The 20986-nt window shown below is 38.7% G+C and overlaps 1 protein-coding gene across 1 annotated transcript; it reads right to left on the bottom strand.

Moving 5' to 3' along the window:
- Positions 1–256: 256 nt before the first annotated feature.
- On the bottom strand, positions 257–17008 carry LOC107041244 (serine protease nudel). The gene is made up of 12 exons (XM_015261700.2): positions 16630–17008; positions 14683–15381; positions 12939–13676; positions 10656–10862; positions 9658–9821; positions 9203–9330; positions 8268–9014; positions 7053–7336; positions 6258–6533; positions 3265–5506; positions 2339–2455; positions 257–1415 (listed from the first exon to the last, which is right to left on the bottom strand). Exons 1-12 carry the CDS (start codon positions 16886–16888, stop codon positions 1097–1099), a joined length of 6180 nt encoding a protein of 2059 aa, XP_015117186.1. The 5' UTR covers positions 16889–17008; the 3' UTR covers positions 257–1096.
- Positions 17009–20986: the final 3978 nt, after the last annotated feature.

Here is a 20986-nt window from a genome sequence, read left to right on the forward strand (position 1 = left end):
GTAGATCTGGGGGTCGTTTGCACAGTTGCCGATTCATCCGTGACTATCATCGTGATAGGGATTGAATTTCTGGGATTTAATTGGATGTTAGATTAACCGGAGTTTTAAGGCCTCTAAGGTTCATCAGGAGTAACGTGGCTTAGCGTAATTATTTTATCGGTGTTTTTCATCTATTTTTCATCATCACTCTGTTAATTTTGGTTTTAATGCAGGGGAGAGAGGTTTAATGCTTGAGATATGTAATTACAAAATGCAGTTTCATTTATTTATTCATTTATTGTTCATCTCGAATAAAGATGAAGGGTTTTTAAGCATTTTGCACAGTTTTCAGTTATGATGAGAGTTTTGAGGTGAAGTGGGTAATTATGGTGTGATCATTACGTCGATTGTGAAATCATGTTAAGAGTGAGGAATTTAAAAACAAAATTACATCAGTTCAATGCATGATTTAATTATTTCATTAAAGGAATTTTATTATATTTGTTGTTGTTCATATTTTGTATCTAGTATTTATTATTTGTTTGGAGAATGAAATTATGAATTTAAGCAAAATAAAGATTTTTACAGCATTTGATTTTTCAGTGGTAATTATGTCGTGATATCATAACTAAATTGTATTATCAATTTTATGATTCATTTATAATAATATAATGGGTGCTTGAATAATTTTTTTGTAAGATTTTTTTAGTTTCAATGAGTTGATTCTTGTTATTCAGTGGACGCGCTAATAATTTTTTTTGGGAATAAATTGACTTTATTATTATTTATAATAGCAATAATCATTGATTAGAAGGATTTTTATTAGATTTTCGGTTTCTATCGCCAGGACGGAGTTTCATTCATAGTTGAAGAAATATTCTTAACGGTTCTCAGAGGTTCGAAAAATCATTGGATTGAACTTTCGAAGTGGATATCGCATTCTCTGATTCGTAGATACTGAATTTCTTGGAAAAATTTTTCATTTCGGAGAAAGTTATGGAAATTGTGAACATCGGAGTTCAATTTTCAAGAGATGAATGAATAAATAAACATAGAAATGTGGATAAATGGGCGAGGAAAAAATTAACACGTGAAATTTTTAAGGACACATTACCCCTCACTTAGGAATTTCGGAGGAGCATCTGACGAAGGCGCGATGACAGACGTTTTTCGCAGTTTGAAGGCTGACCAGTGGCCTATTTGCTCTCATGTGCACCGTCTTGTTACTGTTCAGAGTAACCATGAAGAAACCGTCGAAAGACGGGACTAATGCGTCACCGTACTTTGCGATCTCACTCCGTGACAAAATAGCGCCGTCGAGGTAATCCATACTGCGACAGATTTTGACCGCTTCCTCTGTGGATTCAATGGGAGAGGGGAAACACTCCGAGTGCCAGACCCCAGAAGAGCGTTTGAGTACCTGCCCCACGCCCTTCCTGTACAGAGACAATACTCCATTTAAAAAAAAAAAAAAAAAAAAAAAAAAAAAAAAGAAAAAAAAAAAAAAAAAAAAAAAAAAAAAAAAAAAAAAAAAAAAAAAAAAAAAAAAAAAAAAAAAAAAAAAAAAAAAAAAAAAAAAAAAAAAAAAAAAAAAAAAAAAAAAAAAAAAAAAAAAAAAAAAAAAAAAAAAAAAAAAAAAAAAAAAAAAAAAAAAAAAAAAAAAAAAAAAAAAAAAAAAAAAAAAAAAAAAAAAAAAAAAAAAAAAAAAAAAAAAAAAAAAAAAAAAAAAAAAAAAAAAAAAAAAAAAAAAAAAAAAAAAAAAAAAAAAAAAAAAAAAAAAAAAAAAAAAAAAAAAAAAAAAAAAAAAAAAAAAAAAAAAAAAAAAAAAAAAAAAAAAAAAAAAAAAAAAAAAAAAAAAAAAAAAAAAAAAAAAAAAAAAAAAAAAAAAAAAAAAAAAAAAAAAAAAAAAAAAAAAAAAAAAAANGACTAAAATTTATTCCTTCATAGTTGAAAAAGAGCAAAATCTGAACTCAAAATTGAAATTTCAAGAAATATTGAGATTTCTTTTTTTTGTATTTTTGTGATCGTTTATGTATTTCATGATTGCTAATGCTCTAAAGGTGGTGTAAGCGGTCCTTAACACTTTTAGGGCAGTTAAAATTAACTATTATATATTGCAGACAATCAACCCCTGAGCAAAAAAATTCTGTCCTCTTCAATTAAATATTTAGATCATATTTGAATTCTTCTACGGTTAAATAATTTTTTTCATCCCTTTCTGTTAGCCTTTCTCGATTTTTTCTAAAGATTCTCAAAATAACATTATACAACGCGATTGGTGGAGGGGGAGCAATCAATCAGGAATTGGATATCTATGCCGGTTATATTAAAATAGTTTTGGAGGATTACAACTACTCACGGATCGTCTCGATGTCCCTTGATTGTTCTGCAGTTCATCTCGTCTGCAGCATTCTCGCAGTCGTTGTAACCATCACAAACGAAATCGGGTGGTACGCAAGGGCCATTTTGTATTGTGCTACAGAAACGATAATTAATTGAATCAATGAACAGATCGACTGAATCAAAGAACAGATGGGCTACAGATGGGCGCATGTCCCGGGAATGTAACCGACTCGAAGACGCGTCTGAGTAACCAATGAGATCGCAAAATTTTCCCGCCAATTCCACTCGCTCCATTCTGATTGGCTACGCACAGGCGTCTGCATGCCGATAGAATGATACGTTCATTGTTAACAAGATTTGTTGACTACATGATGTTCCGAAAATGATCTGTCATATCGTAAGGGCAGCTCGGAGGGGTTAAGGGCTTTGTTAAGGAGTTATTCGTGAACAGACCAAAAATCCGCAAAATCCTCCTCTTTTTGAAAATTCATAATTCTTCTCTCACTTTGTCTGGATAAATGAAAATGATGGCAATCGATTGGCCATTGAATGCACAATGATCAAATAAGGGATTTTGACTCTATTGACCCTATTGTCCCTTGCAACCTTGCTGTACCCTGTGACCCTTATGGCCCTTATGACCCTAACGGTATTATCAAATAATTGACAACTATTATTGTAATCTTTCTATTGGAAATATGATCTTTCTATTGGAGAATAGCGTTCGATCGGCTTCCCTTTTCTTCTTTGAAGATAAAAAACTCATTAGAGTTTTCGCCTCCCAAGCTACCCTCACGATATTTCGGTATACCCTGTACCAACGAATAATCAACTCGAACATGACCAAATGACTAAGTCACAAATGATTAGTCGACGTCGCCCTAAACCAGTCCTTTCTGTTAAGAATGTGATGATAACCGGCATCTCTCAATTTCCACTTACTTATTATAACATTGGAAACTCGAATCCTTGCACAAGCACTCCTCATCAGTCTCATCCGTCTTATCCCAACAATGTCGAACATTATCGCAGACCTGCCTGGGCATCGTCAACTTGAGATACTCCCCGCAAGAGCAATTCTCTGGCTCATCACTTCCATCCAAGCAGTCACGAGTGCCATCACAGAATTTCTCCTTTCCCACACACTGTCCAGTCCTGCACCTCAACTCCGTCATTCCGCAAGTGCACCCAATGCCCCCCGATCTCTCACAGTTCACCCTCCTCAGCTCACACCTCCCGTGGGCCTCGTCCTCCCCATCCCTGCAGTCCTCAACACCATCGCAAATCTTCCCCCAAGGTACGCAATTGCCGATGTCACACCTCAACCCCTCACACTCTGGCGCCTGCACAGCATCAATCTTCCTATCCATTGCCTGAGTGATATACGAATTGTAGTAATCAATGCTGGTCAGAGTCTGAGGTGTCTTGAACCCGCACATCATGTCTTTATCCTGAAAGACAGCAGTTGGATACCACCCACCCTTCCCCCTGCAAACGACAACTCCGTCCCAACTCTGAGTCTCATTTTTCCTACAAAATTCGCTGGTGCCATTGACAAAGCACCTGTGACAATTAGCACAGCCCTCGGTAACCGGCTTGAAGAAAGTTTTCCTGCTTTCAAACTTGTCATCAGTCCCCAATGCAACGCACTCATCATCATCACTCGAAGGGAAGATCAGCTTATCGTAGAAGACTGGCTTGACGCCCCTTGTCATATTGACAGGAGTCTTCAAATGAAGCAGCGAAGCTTCCGATCGTTTGGGATCAACAGGCCTCACAGAGCTCACCTTCACCACCTGCTGGTGAGGTCCATCCGCGTACCGAAAGGTTGGCGACAGTCCCACAACCACAGTAGTATAATTGCTCCTCAGGTCGAGATTCTGCGTACATCTGGGACTCGTCAGCACCCAGGCGTGCTCCAACAGGACCCCCGGACAGTGATAACGACCGTCTACGAACACAGCTGCCTCCCAGGGAAGCAGATAACTCGTGTTCACAGGATTGTTACGAACATGCTCAACCCTGTGAGACTCCACCGAACTCGTCAAAGCTGTCTGACATTTCACGTATAATCCCTGACAGGTCTTGGAGTCGTTCTTTGGGGGCATCAACACCTCGGGATATTTGTAGGGGATCAAATTATTTGGTGTTGAGTGCACAAACGTCAGAGGTTCGTTCATAACTGTGACGTTCTTCACGGACTCGTAACCCTTCAGACCCAGGTAGAAACAAATGTTTGCGGCTATGTCGCGTGAACCTTCTGCATCGTAGGTGGAGCAAACTGGCCTCCAGACTCCATTAGTGATTCTGGTCACAACACCTTCTTGGTTCAGATACGTACGATTTTCAAGGTCGTAGACGATGCGGTCATTGTTGCTCAGGGTGAAGCAGTCGAATTCGTCTTCCTTCAGGGGGCATTGAGTTTCCGTGTCGCAGACTTGGAACTTCGGGATGCAGGCACCACTTCTACTGCAGACGAACTGATCATCCTGGCATAAGGTGCAGTTCTTCTCGTCGGTTCCGTCGTAGCAATCGAGGTGACCATCGCAGATCGCTGAGGGCATATTGATCAAGAGGATGTCTCGGCAGGTGCAGCTCTCCTCGTCGGTACCGTCCTCGCAGTCGATGGTTTTGTCGCAACGCTTGTGGAGGGGAATGGTTTGAGGCATTTTGGTGCATCTGAAGTGTGATGAACCGTCGAAGATTTCGGGACGGAAAGTAGGCGGGGGGCTAGTGACTCGTGTGGTAGGGAATGATGAAGGTGTTGGGAGTTTTGTTGTATTTTCGTTTGGTTCCATTCTAGGGGTCGTTTGCGGAGGAGTGGGAGTGGGGGATGGGAATGATGGCTGTGGTGGAGGGGCTCTAGGGGATGTGGAGGACGGCTGCGGCGGGGGGGTTGGAGGGGCGATTGACGAGGGTTCGGGGAATACTTCGATGACGGAGATTCTGGGGGAGGGATTATAGCTGTTGGTGTGGGAGTTGACGGGGGTTTGGGGAGAGTTCTGGGAATTTCGTAAGTGAAGGAAAGCGGATGGGTTAGGACAGTTGAGCTCGTCGTCTGCATCGAGGCAGTCGACGATGCCGTTGCATCGACGGTTAGCGGGGAGGCATTTACCGAGGCCTCCGTTGCAGACGAAACCGGGGCATGGGAATGTTTGCACTTCGGATGGGGGGATGAAGGAAGCTGAAAAATAATGAGGGGAACTGAAGAACTGAAGATGTGAAACGCTAGGGTCTTGAGGATGTAGAAGAGGGTCGAAATCTTGAACGTTAGGCTCAGGAAAAATCCTGGGGTAAAAGCGAAGACCGGTTGATTTCACGAATTAGCAATTTTGTGTTGTGGAGGAGAGAAGTTGATTCATCTTAACTCAGACCAATCTTCCGGTCAATTTTAGATTCTTTCACGTAACATAATTTCATAATCTATGTTTGAATGGTAATTGAGAAATTACCAGGAATTTTCAATCGTTTATGTCCAAAAATAATAAGGGATTGTATCACTTTATCAATCTTCTGCTTTTGTTTTCGTAACTCCCTTCAAATTATGCTTCATCGCCGCTATTTTTAACGTCAGCAAAATTATCAGGGACAAAATGATTACCTCTTTTCATGCAATATGGTCGATCATTAAGAGAAAATGATTGAAGTGTTTGGAAGAATAAATGAAGCATCATAAGTTTTAAACAAAAGATCCCCGAATAAGACACGACTTATATTTGGGGACACAAATACCTTAAGAAAGAGGACAAAAGTGTCTAAATTTCCAACTCTGGTGGATTAATTTCAAGCATGAGTTACTTTCAAAAAAGAAATTGGGAAAACTCTGAGTCGTAATTGAAGGAACTCGTACTGACAAAGATCTCAGTGACTGTATAATTCCTTAATTCCAGGAAAATGCAATTGTTGAATAAATAAGTTGTAATTTTGGGACTTACTCCTGACGTCATCGATCCACTTCTTGTGTTTGCTGACTCTGGTGTACACTCCGGGTTCATTTTCACGTCCACAACCTTCACCATGGCTTACAACACCAGCGGCGTACCATTGATTGTCGGATCTGGGATATTTGCACATGAGAGGACCGCCGCTATCACCTTGGCATGCATCCTTGCCTCCCTGGGATACTCCAGCGCAAATTTCGCCATCGGTTCTGTCCACGTCGTGTTTGCATTCAGGAAGAATTGGGACTTCAACTTCTCTCAAATCGTCAGCTGTGAACAATTAGCGATCTATGAATCAATCTATTATATGAATTAATCAAAGATTGATTAGTTCATTAATTTATGATGTGTCAATGCAGCAGTGGAATTGAATTAAATTCTTCGAAAATTTCACATTCGATATCAATGAATATAAAATATTCATGATTACGAATAAAATTGAACAAATTGTTTCGTGAATTCATTAATACCCCAACTATCCCGAAAATAATTAATCAGTTTTGGAATGATGACGACCACGAATGATGAATCATTAATTATTCTGAATAAATCAATTCACTGGTAAATTGATCATCTACATTTTCATCAATGGATTGCTGTTCATTTCGCTAGGAAATTAAATCTCGAAATTAGCAAAAAAATCACATTTGATATCAATGAATACAGAATATTCATGATTACATACAAGATTTGACTAATTGATTCGTGAATTAATTAATTTCCCAAGTATCCCTAAAACAATTAAACAGTTTTGGACTGTTGGATTCTGTTTTTTGTCTATTCACTCACGATCAGGTCCATGCTCCACCGTAGCACCCCATCCAATCGTAATGCAAGTAGTCTGAGGTGTTGGATCGAAATTCCACATATCTTGAGGCAGACAAGTCGGTCGGATCCAGCGATTGAAGCGTAAAGGTTCGTTCAATTTAATAAGTGCGATATCATTGGCCATAGTTGCTCTATTATAAGCCGGATGAGGGACGATGTAACGAGCCCGACGCGATTGAGCCATTGGAGAGTAGGAATATCGACGCAGTAAACCGGCCTGGATCTCATAATAATGTGTCTTGTATCTGGAATTCGTGGAGAGAAGCAGTGAGAGAAATAACTCGGGAGAATTGAACGTTGAAGCAATAATCAAGTCATTTTATCGAACATTAATTGTGGATGGGAGACGATTATCTTCTTCAAAATGGTTTGTATTGCCGTCTAAACGAAATTGATTGGAGCAGAAGAATAATTGTCAAGCCATTCTATCATAATATGAATATTGATTTCATATTATGATTAACTGAACTGTATTCGAATGAAATAGTTTACAAAAAAATGAATAAATGTTTTCTTAATTTCATTGTTTAGACGACCGGAAGAATAAATCCATTAAAATGTAAGAGAGCTTCATCAGCGCTATTAAACATTTTTAGATGAAATTTGTGGTACACTTATTGGAAATTTTTATCGCATTTTAGCTACACTGAAATTTCAAGAAATTTCGTCATTAAAAGTTCTAAATTTCATAGAAACATCAATTGGGTCTGTAAATTTTAATTGCATCATTAGAAATTGCTGTAAATCAGACTGAATTTTCAATAAATTGAGAGGTTAGCATAATTCGGTAGTGAATATTCATATTTTGGTTGAAAATTCAGAGAAGTTGTGCAATTCTCGCCTTCCTAATCCTCAAAAATTTGCAATTTTAATGAATTTCGATTAAAATCTGAAATGTCATAATTCTTCATCCCCTAAATCAAATCTATATCACTCCCAAAAATTACTAGTTTACTGTATACGAAACTCCCATATTTTTCCAACAGTCTGGTTCAAATAAATCATTCATTTAATTCCAAATGCCGATTTTTTCTAGTGAATGACTCAGTTATTGCGCGGAACCGAGACATTTTCACTGCAACAAACGTGTCAGTTTATTAACATCCAACAACAATATCACTGAAATGAAATCATGCAAAGCTTCCTCCCCCAAAAAGACTGTCCCCCAATACGAACCCATCAACACAATGTGCAGCAGTCATGATCCAATGTTCATCCAGGATAACGGCCCCACAGTGGAAGTATCCATCCTTGTACACAGCCACGAGGAACGGCCAGGCCTGAGGCTGACTGGTTCTTCCTCCAACGATCCTAAAGTCTGAAGGCAATCTATCAGTCATCGCATTACCCCTTTCGGTGGTCGGGTTCTCCTTGTTCAAAGTGCGAACACCCGCCTGGTATTCCTTCCCCAATCTGTCCAAAGGGCCCTGAGTAGTCACCAAATACTTCATCTTCTGTTCCTCGACCAAAGCATGGAGAGTCTCATTCAACTCCTGGATCACTTTGGCCCTGTACTCAGCCATATCCGTCGCATCAGGCAACGACTGTCTTAAATTGGAAACAGCTCTGAGATCTTCAAGTACTCCACGAGTAGTTCTACACTTTTCGGATTTCGAGTCCTCCTTGCCCAGAGCGTTCATAGCTTCCCTCAATTTCTGAATCATTGCGGTCGTGTAATCATCAGAAGTCGGCGCACTCCCGTTGATTCCAGATGCGACGAGTGAATCCTCGTACATTCCAAAAGGCCGGTAACGATCTTCAGACATAACTCGAGTACCACAGGGAATTGGTGGACACTCGACGAAGAGTGCTTGATTGTTACAGCTTGGTATAAGCTCCGCTTCGTTTGTCGGCGTCACTGCGAGGTAGGGGCCGTGGTTCATGCCCTGGGGAATTATCTTGGCCTCGATCTTCGGGAGTTCTCTGGAATTGATGGAAGTTGTCGATTGTTATCGGCTCGTTTTTGCTTCCGAATGGAACCTTTGTGTCTATCGGATTTTTGTATTTTAGGATTTTGATCGGGAGTGATGTGGAGTGTTAAGACGTGGAGAAATTACGTCTGGAATAATTTCACACATTTTTTTGGTTTTTGTGGTGGGATTGACTCTTACCTGATTAAGGTGCCTGTTTCAGCAGCACAAGCGTCAATGGCCCATTGCTGGGATGCCACGCAGACCGGGTACCATTTTCCTTTGTGATTTTTGTGGAGGAACCCGGTTAAGTAACCAGTGAGAAAGACCTACAAACAATTTTGATAGTGTCACACATAATTTGATGAAACAAATAGATGGAAACTGTAAATTTGAGTTCAATTATTCCGCATAATTTCATTAAAATGAGGGAAATTTAGGTAAATTCAATCATGAGTTGATAATTCATTGAAAGTTCAGCGTTATATCGTACCGAATATTCATTTTTTTTCATTACAAATTCGAGATAGTTGGAGAATTCGCATTTTTCTGCTCAAAAATATGGAATTCCATGGAATGTCCAGTAAAATTAGAAATTTTTCCAACAATATCTTGTATTGTTTGTATTTTAATAATACTTGATAAGTAATAATTACATCTTGATCATTGGCCATTGATTGAGTCAGCATGGTGCACTCAACTTCGTCCCTACTGTTCGGACATTGGGGAATCCCGTCGCATCTCTGTGTCATGGGAACACAGTTTTCCCGTCTGAAGCGTCTGCTCCAGTCCTGGCAACTGAACGAGTCCGGTGGACATCCTGGAATCACAGTTTATCGGCTCAAAAGGCTGATGATTTCGGTGGTAAAGCGGTCAAACGAGCGAGGTCGAACGTGAAATGTCTGTTAATTACGTAATTACTCAGGACGTCGGCGATTGGAGAGCGAAATATCCGGAAACTTTTTTGTGGCCAAACATTTGCAGAGGGCAGATGATTAAAGGTGACGATAGAGATTTTTCATTCGTTCATAATTTTTTTTCATTCCCGGGAATTTCTGCACATTTCCGCATCCGGTTGAGGATATGTTGACGGAAGAGTCGATACCATGCATTGACCACGACCCCTTACGTGAGGGGCTAGATAACAAAATAATTGTAAAATGTCAGAAAACTCAGAGTTCAATGAGACTCAAATGAAAGTCCGGAGCTACCCTCACGCTATGTCCGAACCATTTTGGGACACCCTGCATCGGTTGAAATGCTGAGAGAAAAAAAATTCAGTCAATTCAATGACCCACAAGATAATTCGTAATAACTCAAGTTCCGATGACTTGAGTATATTCGCGCGCTACATCTCGAACCAACAGTCGATAAGTAAATTCATGCGCAGCGACGTGAGTTTCAAAACCAGCGGTCGTGCAATTCAACTTCTGTTATTCCCCGGTTTTACTGGAGCCTCGCGCCACCTGGCGAGATGCGCACGAGCACTTTCAAAAACAAATCCTGAGATATTATTTCACTGCGCTTCACCAGCTCCCTCGGAGATGATCAATTTTAATTCGCGAGTTAATAAAGAAGGATAATTGGATAATTTCCTACGCGGGAGGTTCTTTGAATCGACGTAAATTGCAAGTTATTGCAATAGAGTGCTCACCGAAACAGCCGAGTTCATCTTCACCGCGGGGGCAGTCAAAGTACCCATCGCAGAGTTTATCTTTATTGATCCTATCCTGACAGGAACATCTCATCTCGTCACTGGCATCCGGACAGTTGATACGCCCGTCGCACCACTCCAGCTTTGAGATGCATATGCTACCGTCCATGCACAAATGCTGATCTTGTCTACATTGTTTAGGGTATCCTGGAATATGATAAATCTTTATGATTGCGGTTGAAATACATCTACGAAAAAATGAAGTTGAAGAACTCAACGCATTCTCTGCAAAATTCCATTGAATTTCTACTGAAAATTGTTCAGCATCAGCTTCGCCACGAGTTTTTTCCTCTCTAAAAAAATTGATGTCATCTTTTTTGTCAGCAATCTATTGCGCCAGGGATATCCTTAAGCTTAGGAACAAGGATAATCTTTGCAGAGGATCCTAGATTTTACACATCATTTCTTATTTCCTTTGGAGATGAATATTTAAAATCGTAGCGAAGTGGTAAAGCAGTTTAAGTCGACCTATCTCCCCGTTGAGATTTTGAAGAATATTTTGGAATCTAAGGGAGATTGCGAAATTTTCGTAATTACATTTATTGTAGCTCTCAGTCGGCTCTACAAAAAAGGTTCTAACAAAATTTTGCTACCTCCCTTAGATTCCGAGATATTCATTGAAAACTGGTCAATAGTCAAAATTGACTTATACCATTTTACAACTTCGCTACTGAAAAAAAATATTCAAAACCTGCTAACCAACAATCACCAACAGTTATTAATGAATGGATTTTGTTCTAGATACCTTATGGCAATTTGAATATCTCATGAGATGAAGCAATTATTTATTGTCCGAAATAATATGATTCTAGCTGCGATAGATCGTGATTAAAACTTTACCTTAATTTCCTTATTTAGTATTCATTTTATTATTATTCATTTATGAATTCAATGAAACACTAACTTGAGCATGCGCGCGCGATCCTTTTCTAGTTTATAGAAATGTTCAATGGAAAATATTGTTAAACAAATCAATTCCATTTGATTGTTTATTGATTAGATTCCTAATTTTTTTTTCTGTAAAATATTTACAATTCAAATGAATGGAATTGGCGAAAAACGAAAAGAAGTTGTAATTTAGAAGTCTGAGAGAATTTTCCAACGACTGCACTAGTTTTTTCTGTTGAATGATTCAGCAAGTATATCATTCGTAATTATCTGATAATGCAATGGGAGGAGAATCTCCACTTTTCTCTAATGTGATAACTTTTCTTTCATCAAACGTGATAAATTGATGCTGTTTTTATGGGCAGAAATTATACGTTTGCACTTTAGAAATCTCCATAATTCTCTCGAGGACTCTCAATACAGAAGTTTCTTCTCAGCAGTTTTCCGTTGTAAAAACATCTGAGACTGGAAAAGATTTGAAAACAACTTGAACTTTCGGGAAAGAAATACGTCGATAAATTATCTGGTAATTCCAAGATGCCCGTGTTCTTTTGCCTCCAAAGATTTTATGGAGTTTGAAGGAATTGTCAACTTCTAAAATAGTTATTTGATATGCAGATTCCTCAAGACGGTGCAATTTATCGACTTTCCAATGCTCTTAATTTCCTCAGAGGTGTGAAGTCATTCTTGGAATAGTTGAGTATTCCTTCTTCCGATTCCTCATTTACGAGAGATTTTGGAAGATCAATTTGATGGATAGTTTCTCATCGGAGGAAGGCATTTTCAATTTTTGATATCAATGTTTCATTTCTATTTGTAAATTGAGCTGACCATTTTTTATTTCCAAAAAAAATTATTCACCCATTTTTTTAAATTTCTATTTTCATTATTGATAGATAACGTGATGTTTAAAGATATAGTAAATAAGAAACAACTATGGAAAGCTGTCATTCAAAGCTGCCAATCAAAAGAGCCTCGCAAAAGGTATCGGGTCAAAACTTGAAGTTTCATTCAAAATTTTAAAAGTAATTTTCTAACAGTCTACGCACACTAAATCCTTTCGAAAAGTGCACTTATCAGGAAGCTATCACAAAAAAGTATTTTTCATTGAATTGACGTTTTGTCGTACCATTACCTGTCCGCACACTAAACTTGCGCGATTTTACAGATAATTTTCATCCAACTTATCCCTCCGTGCACTCTCGATATTCTAATGAATTTGTAACAGTTCCGAGAGCCGACTTCGAATTACCATCTGAATGTCATGAATATATTTCAGCAGTCTTGAGAAATTAACAAAGTTATGCATTCTATTACGGCATTCAATAATCTCACCTGAGTATACACTATTATCATACCACTCCTTCCCACCACGTCCCGCGTCGCCCACCAGATTCTCAGAATTGGCTCTACCAGCATCTGAATTTCTCTGAATGTTGGGGGCTCCAGGGAATTGAGCACCGGTTGGTGGCGTAAAGATGCAGTAATATGACTGCGCTTGGGGACCAGCCCGCGGAAACCCCTGCCCAGGGCCCGTGGGTGGCATCCAGATGCCGGGATGCCCTCCAGGATTAATTTGGGCGGCACCATACGGTCCATTTTGTACGGCTGCTGATTGAAAACTGGGGAATCCTTGTCCCGGTGAGGTGAAACCCCTCGGGGGATACTGAACAGGCCCTTGGTATTGACCGGCGCCAGACGGATATGGAACGGCTGAGGGCTGGAGAAAACCCAGGGGAACCTGCACTCCCGTAGGTACTTGGACCGGGGGATAACCGTAATAGCAGACGGTACCTTTGGTGAAGGGCATCTGAGGATTTATCTGAACTTGCTGACCCGTTTTGACAGTTTCCGCTGTTGGAATTACCGGGGGATTGGTCTCGTAATGTTCATTTGGCCGGAACTGTACCTGCATCGTCTTGGGAAAATTACCCATCAGTGCGGGTCCCTGGACTGACAGCACTTCGGGACGCTCTGCGGTGCGAACTTCGCTCGGGAAAGCGGACGGATAATCGCGGGATCTAGCGGTCGGCAGCAGCGGAAAATGGTACTTCACTGGGCCATCTGATTTCGCTGTTGGAGAGGAGAAAAGTAGTGGTGAATGCAGAGAACTGTTGGACATTTTTGGATGGATTTTCCGTGGCAAGTGCCGGGTATTTTCATCATGTTTAACCCCTCACGTACGGCGGCGATACCATCCATTGACCCTGGCCGATAGGACAATAAGTTTATGGGTCGATGCATGGTATCGACCCGTTTCGTCTGCAGTAAAAAATCATTTTCTCGAACTCTAAGAGACATATTGACAGTTGGAAAAGATATTTGGAAAGTCAATAGAATTCTCTCTACAGTGAACTATTTTATTTTATTTTTTTTTAATGCATTTATAATATTTTTTTCTATGAACAAAAGTTGTAGATGGAAATTTTACATCCAACCGATTCAATCATATTAAATCATCTCGTTTATCGACAAAATTTCCCCCAAAAATCTTGAAATTTTTACTGAAAATACTTCAATGATCCTTCTATCGAATGGCAGAAGTTAAATTTCGATTTGTTGAATAATTTGTTTGTTATAAATAAATTTAGCATGTTCGAAGATCTCGGCAACCAATTGTCGGCAAACGAAATTGGTGTCAAAAATTAGGAAATTCTCTAGGAGTCGAACAAAATTCGACTTTTCTATATAATTATTCTTCTTATATATTTTCTATAGAATTTGCTCGACTCAAATTTTCCAAGTTTTTTTCATTCTATTTTTCTTTTCTTCTCATCAAGAACAAATCAAACGAAAAAACTTGACAAATTTGAGCCGAGGAAATTCTATAGAAAATATCTCAATAGAATAAGTTATACAGAAAAATTGAATTCTATTGACTTTTTCTACTGAATATTTTCTATTGAACATTTCAATGGAATCGGCCGAAGACTAATAGAACAGTTCAATAGAAATTCAATAGAATTTTCTAACGAATTCGACAGATTTACATTTTTTCGTCCGTGCCCTCAGTGTATTTCATAAAAAAAATTCACCAATCATTTGAGATCGAACGCGAAATATTCCATCACCGCATTACCTTCTCGAACCACTTCCTCCGACGATTCCTGAACGATCGGTACCCCGTGAATTGTCGTGTCCTTCGCAGTCCCGGGGACCTCATCCGGGAGTTCCGTTAAATTAGTGGCGATCGTTCTGTTGACTCCCCCACTGAGATTCCCTCCAGCAGAATTTTGAACGATTTTAATATCGAGAGGTGGCTGGAACGGCCGACCGTCCGCCCTCTGGATCACCGAGCTCGAAGAATTCTGGGACGTCTCCAGCAAAGCAAGTGAATTATTATTAGAGACTCTCGATTTCTTCAGATTTTGGCACTCGATACATTGAAGAAACTCGGAGAGGGCACCGTTGGGCTTATTTATAGAGGACAAAAGACCCTTCAAGGTATCTATACTCTCACTTGCGGTCGATGTCAATGCCTGCATGTTATTGAGGATGGATTGACAGGCGTCGAAGCGTGCTTTACAGGTTGACTTCTGAGTGATGTATTCTGTCGGGCGATTCTCCGTGTCCCGCTCCCCGGATTCAATTTCATTCTCTTTTGCGTCCTCGGCGGATCGGCGACGCCGATTTTTTGGGTCATTTACGATCATGTTGTAGATGAGGTTCGGGTCGATTTTTCGGTAGACGACGCTGGTGAACACCTCGGGCAACTCAGAGAGGTCGTAATCGGAGTCGATGGTCGGCGGCGGGGGGTCTGGTGACGTGGGAATCACTTCTGGAAATTATTTTATATTTTTTCAATTATTGGGCTTTTATATTGGAATTTAATCATTTTGATATTGCAACAAATCGATTGAAAGTTAATTTAATTTATTATTGAGAATTATTAGTTGAGTTCAAGTTAATTATTAGTGAAATGATTATTGCGAATTATTAATATAATCAATAGAATTCGTGTTGTCATTCGCGAAATACAACATGAATGTTGGTATTCGATTTCGATTTTTATATTTTGGATTCAAATGAAAATTAAAAATTAATTTTTTTCATTTGATGAAAAAAATCGACGGTTTTTTGAGGAAATTCAATTATTCATCTCTGAAAAAAAAAAATTTTTAATGCTGTATTGTTTCTAAATCTGGATTTACTGATTGGTTATCAATTTTTGATGTTTCATCACATAATTTAGTTGGGGAAGTCGTAAACTGAGATGTTCAAATACATAGTCGTCTGGACGAAGGTGTTCTCGTACGAACAAAATTCCTAAGAAAACTCGCACAATCGCCAGCGAATTCTATAGAATTCCTACCAAACTTCTACGGAAAATTTGATTATTTTTTCGCCAATTCTATTAAAAAAATTTCCAGCTTTTCAATTCGCTTTTTTCTAACTGAAATATTTAATAAAAAAATTGTATTCGAGAAAATAAATTAAATTAGATCTTTCAATCCAATTCATTCCGTTAAATTTATTTCTGTAGTGATTCGCGAGTTCAAATTTCGCAAGTTTTTTTGCTTGCGTTTTTTAAATAGAAAATAAAAAATGCAGTGGAACAAACTTGGACAATTCATGTCGAGGAGTTTTTATGGAAAATTATTTTTTTTCCGTAAAATAAATTCTCTTTAGCATTTTCTATTCCAAAAATTTGTAAAAAAATAACAGAATTTTCAGAAGAAATCCGATAGAATTTCCTGCCGAATGCAAAACCGATTTCTATCAATTTCTTTCAACCGTTTTGACAGGAATTTTTATAGAATTCAGCAGCGAAGTGATAAAACGGTTTAAGTCTTGACTTTTTGTGGAATATTTCCGAATCTAAGAGAGATAGCGAAATTTTCCTACTTACATTTGTTGTAGCCCTCAATCAGCCCTCCAAAAAAGGTTACAACAAAAATTTTGCCATTGCCTTTAGATTCCGAGACATTCATTGAAAACTGGTCAATAGTCAAAATTGACTTGTACCTTTCACCATTTCGCTACTGAATTATATAAATACCCTGATTGAATCCAACGATGAAATTACCTGTTTGAAATGACGTGTAGATGACTGAGCCGACGAAAATCGAAGCCAGAATTACCGCAGTGAATCCGATTATTAACATGAATCTGTATCTCGCTACGGCCTGAGGATGTCCACTCATCATCTCGTATTTGATCTCCTGCAATTTCCGCCTGGTGCGACTATTCAAATGTCCCACATCATTGGCTTTGCCGGTTACTCCACAATTTTGCACAGCAGTATCCCCTGGCCCCGGTAAATTCGATTTCTCGGGATCCCCCATTTGAACCAACGAGATACTCAATATTCCGAAAAAGAATTTGGGGAACGACAAGAATCCTCTTCCTCTGGCCAACGCGAAAATCGAGAAATAAATATCACTGTCAACAAGGCACTACGCAGAATGCCGTTTCACAGAGGAATGAAACAATTTTTTCGAGGCAGGAGGGAATACGAGCGCTATCGTGGTATTATTTTTCATCGTCAGCTTTTTTGAAACGAATGAAGTAGCCCGTCCTCTTTACCATGCGGTATGTCGAAATTTTGTGGCCGTCGGTTGAATGACTTCTGCATACGCACAATTCAACTATTCTTTTTTACCTGCGAAATTTTGATTTTGCGTTTCAATCAAATTCCGGGGGTTTGTTCGCATTGCAATATCTCACATTTCTCCGAATGAGAATACTTCCTGAATGAACTGAGGAATTCCTTTGAAAATGGGATTCCAGTTGTGTGACGGAAAGAAAATGAAATCAATGTTATGATAAAATCATACATTTTATTATCAGAATGATTTTATTATTAATTTTTTTTTCATATGTTGTTCTTCAGATCTTGAATTTTCTTGGAAAGAAAGTCGACTTTCGGCAGAATCGAATTTTTTCATCAACTGAATGTTGATTCTGTATTTATTGGCCCCTCTGATACCAATGAAACCTCCAGAGGCGCGAGAAATGTCGAAATGAAATTTTTTTTTTCACCCGAGGTCAAAGTGTCAAATCTTTGATTTTTCCCCGGGGAAAGTCGACTTTCGGCAAAATCGAGTTTTTTCGTCAACTGAATGTTGATTCTGTATTTATTGGCCCCTCTGATACCAATGAAACCTCCGGAGGCGCGAGAAATGTCGAAATAAATTTTTTTTTTCTCACCCGAGGTCAAAGTGTCAAATCTTTGATTTTTCCCTGGGGAAAGTCGACTTTCGGCAAAATCGAATTTTTCCGTCAACTGAATGTTGATTCTATATTTATTGGCCCCTCTGATACCAATGAAACCTCCAGAGGCGCGAGAAATGTCGAAATGAATTTTTTTTTTTTCACCCGAGGCCAAAGTGTCAGAATCTTGGATTTTTCCCTGGGAAAAGTCGACTTTCGGCAAAATCGAATTTTTCCGTCAACTGCATGTTGATTCTGTATTTATTGGCCCCTCTGATACCAATGAAACCTCCAGAGGCGCGAGAAATGTCGAAATGAAAATTTTTTTTTTCACCCGAGGTCAAAGTGTCAAATCTTTGATTTTTCCCCGGGAAAAGTCGACTTTCGGCAAAATCGAATTTTTCCGTCAACTGCATGTTGATTCTGTATTTATTGGCCCCTCTGATACCAATGAAACCTCCAGAGACGCGAGAAATGTCGAAATAAATTTTTTTTTTCTCACCCGAGGCCAAAGTGTCAGAATCTTGGATTTTTCCCTGGGAAAAGTCGACTTTCGGCAAAATCGAATTTTTTCCAGCTGATTTTTCCCAGTCGGATTTCGACCAATCAGAGCGCAGTATTTGAGGCTACCCAACAGTTTTACTTCGGATATTTTCCCCTAGCTTTTGAATATTTCGCAGTAGTTCTTCATTTTTTTTACCTGAATATTTCGCAGTAACTCTTCATTTTTTCGGCTCATTCCAGATAGAATCTTATATTTGACAGCCTATGGAAATCGGGTTATTTTATTAACATAATTTGTTCAAATCTTTCCCAATTCACCTCCTGATGTTGTCCACTGCACTCTACTTGGTCAAAATCTGATTGGGAAAAATAATCCGACAAATCCCCCTCGAGATTCAAAATTAATCGAGTATTTCCCTCAAGCCCCCCTGCAAACAAACCATCGTGCCAAGTTTTGCAGAAAAATCCCTCACGCAAGCGCTCGGGATTTTTCAACCTGCAAAACTTGACACCCTCATTTGTTTGCAACGAAGCTATCGGGAAATGCCCAATAATTTTGAAGCTCTTGGGGTATCACTACTGAATATTCAAGTGGAAACGAATATTCAGTGCGAAATGCTCTTGAATTGTCATGGAATTCCTCTAAAATTCTCGGAATTGCAGGAATGGAGTCTGGAATTCAAGTAAAGATTTCTGAGAATTTCCCTGATTTTTCCGGAATAATTGAACGGTAATTTACAGTTCCCCCCAATTTTTCCATGAAATTATGAATTTATAATGACAAAATTCCTTAAGATTTCTGTAAATATAAATATGAATGGTACTCGTTAGAAATTTCCAAGCCTCATACCGAACATTTCAGTAGAAATTTTCTATCAGTGTATCACCTAATCAGCAATTTTGATAGTGCAATCACGCTAATCAAGTTTCATTCAAAATTCAGGGTTACTCATTACCCAACAAAAAATAGCGCAAAAAAACACTTTCATCCATGTGTATGACGTATTCACGTGACTATACGATTCTATAATCAGTGGACTCCAAGCGACCTCGTCGAATCGATTGGGAGGCAATTGTGCAAGATATTTCTTCCTCTTACTTTCTCCAACTGGTGGCACACGGAGCCCACTGGGACGGGTTTGCCGGCTGATCGAAAGTGACAGTGGTCGCAGGTGTGTTCAGTAACGCCGTGTATTTTCTAGTCGAGCTAGAACCGCAGTTTACAATGAATATCTCCCGGACATTACGCACGGTGAAGACATCTAAATTAATATAAGTGAAGTAGACAGCCATCTGCAATGACGATTGATTCGGAGTTACGATGAATATCACCAGAAGTGAATCAATCAACTCTGAGGAAGAGGAAGAGGAAAATGAGGGGAAGAAATAGCACTGAGATTAGGAGTAAAAGTGTTGTTTCTTCCTCAAACAGTTGGGATCCTTTGAAATTTGGTAACGACACCACTGGAGTCAAGCCAACGGTATTCACTTTTAGTTTTCTACGTCAATGTTTTTGCTTCCGAACGGACGCTTTGTAATCGATCAAATTTAAGTTTACAATGTTTTTTGTTTGGATAATTAAATATGGTGAACGGAAAAAAATATACTCAATTGGGGGATGGGTATTTCAATTTGAAGATGATTGTTTTGCGTCAGGCCGGGTCGTAGCAAGCCCTCTTAAGTGTAACATAAGGGTCAGGCACTAAGTGTCAGAATATAAGGGTCAAAAAGTGGAGGTTAAAAAATGAGGGTCAGAATATTAGGGTCCAAACATTAGGGTCAGAATATAAAAGTAAAAATAGTGGGTGTCAGGCAATGAGGGTCTAAATATAAGTCATATATTATGCTTGATCACCGTTTTTAGCCCTTATATGACCCTCATTGCCTGACACCCACTATTTTTACTTTTATATTCTGACCCTAATGTTTGGACCCTAATATTCTGACCCTCTTTTTTTAACCCTAACATTCTGACCCTCATTCCTTCACCTTTACATTCAGGCCCTCAGTTTTTGACTCTAATATTCCGACCCTCATTTTTTAACCTCCACTTTTTGACCCTTAATTCTCACACTCAGTGTCTGACCCTTATATTACACTTGAGAGCCCTTGGTACAACCCGGGCTGATACGAAGTATTCATCCGAGAATTGAAACACCCACTCCCCATTCGAGTATAAAATATACTTGAATGAAGTATATTTTATGCTCAATTCGAGTGAAAAGTCCGAATATGCGATTTTTTGATGGTTTAGATGGTATTTTCTTCATTATTTTTTTGACTAGATAAATTGAATGGATAAATTGAATTTCTTCATTATTTTGATGAATATACACTTTAATAAGCTCTATCCATTGACACCAATTAAAATTCAATTTTTTATAGAGATTCGAAACAAATTATATTTTTCTAAAAATCGAGTTGTCAACGATCACTTAAAAAATTATCATTAAAATGGAATTTGTTATGACTCAAAAAATTGATAACAATTCCCTCTTGATTCGAGGAAACATTTGTTTATTTATTTTTTGTTTGGGAAATGGGAAATATTATCAATGACAAATATTTTTTTTACTTCTTGAATTTATTTCTCCTGGGTACACTCAACGACTCAACTGGAGTGTATTCATACTACTCTAACACTCTAAATCGGCCGACTTCATACTTTTTGCTTGTCAATCTCATACAACACATGAGAAATTGACATTCCGTGAGGAACGCCTTCG

This window comes from Diachasma alloeum, unplaced genomic scaffold (genome assembly GCF_001412515.2).
Source record: "Diachasma alloeum isolate Michigan unplaced genomic scaffold, Dall2.0 Dall_scaffold_00359, whole genome shotgun sequence".
Lineage (NCBI taxonomy): Eukaryota > Metazoa > Arthropoda > Insecta > Hymenoptera > Braconidae > Diachasma > Diachasma alloeum.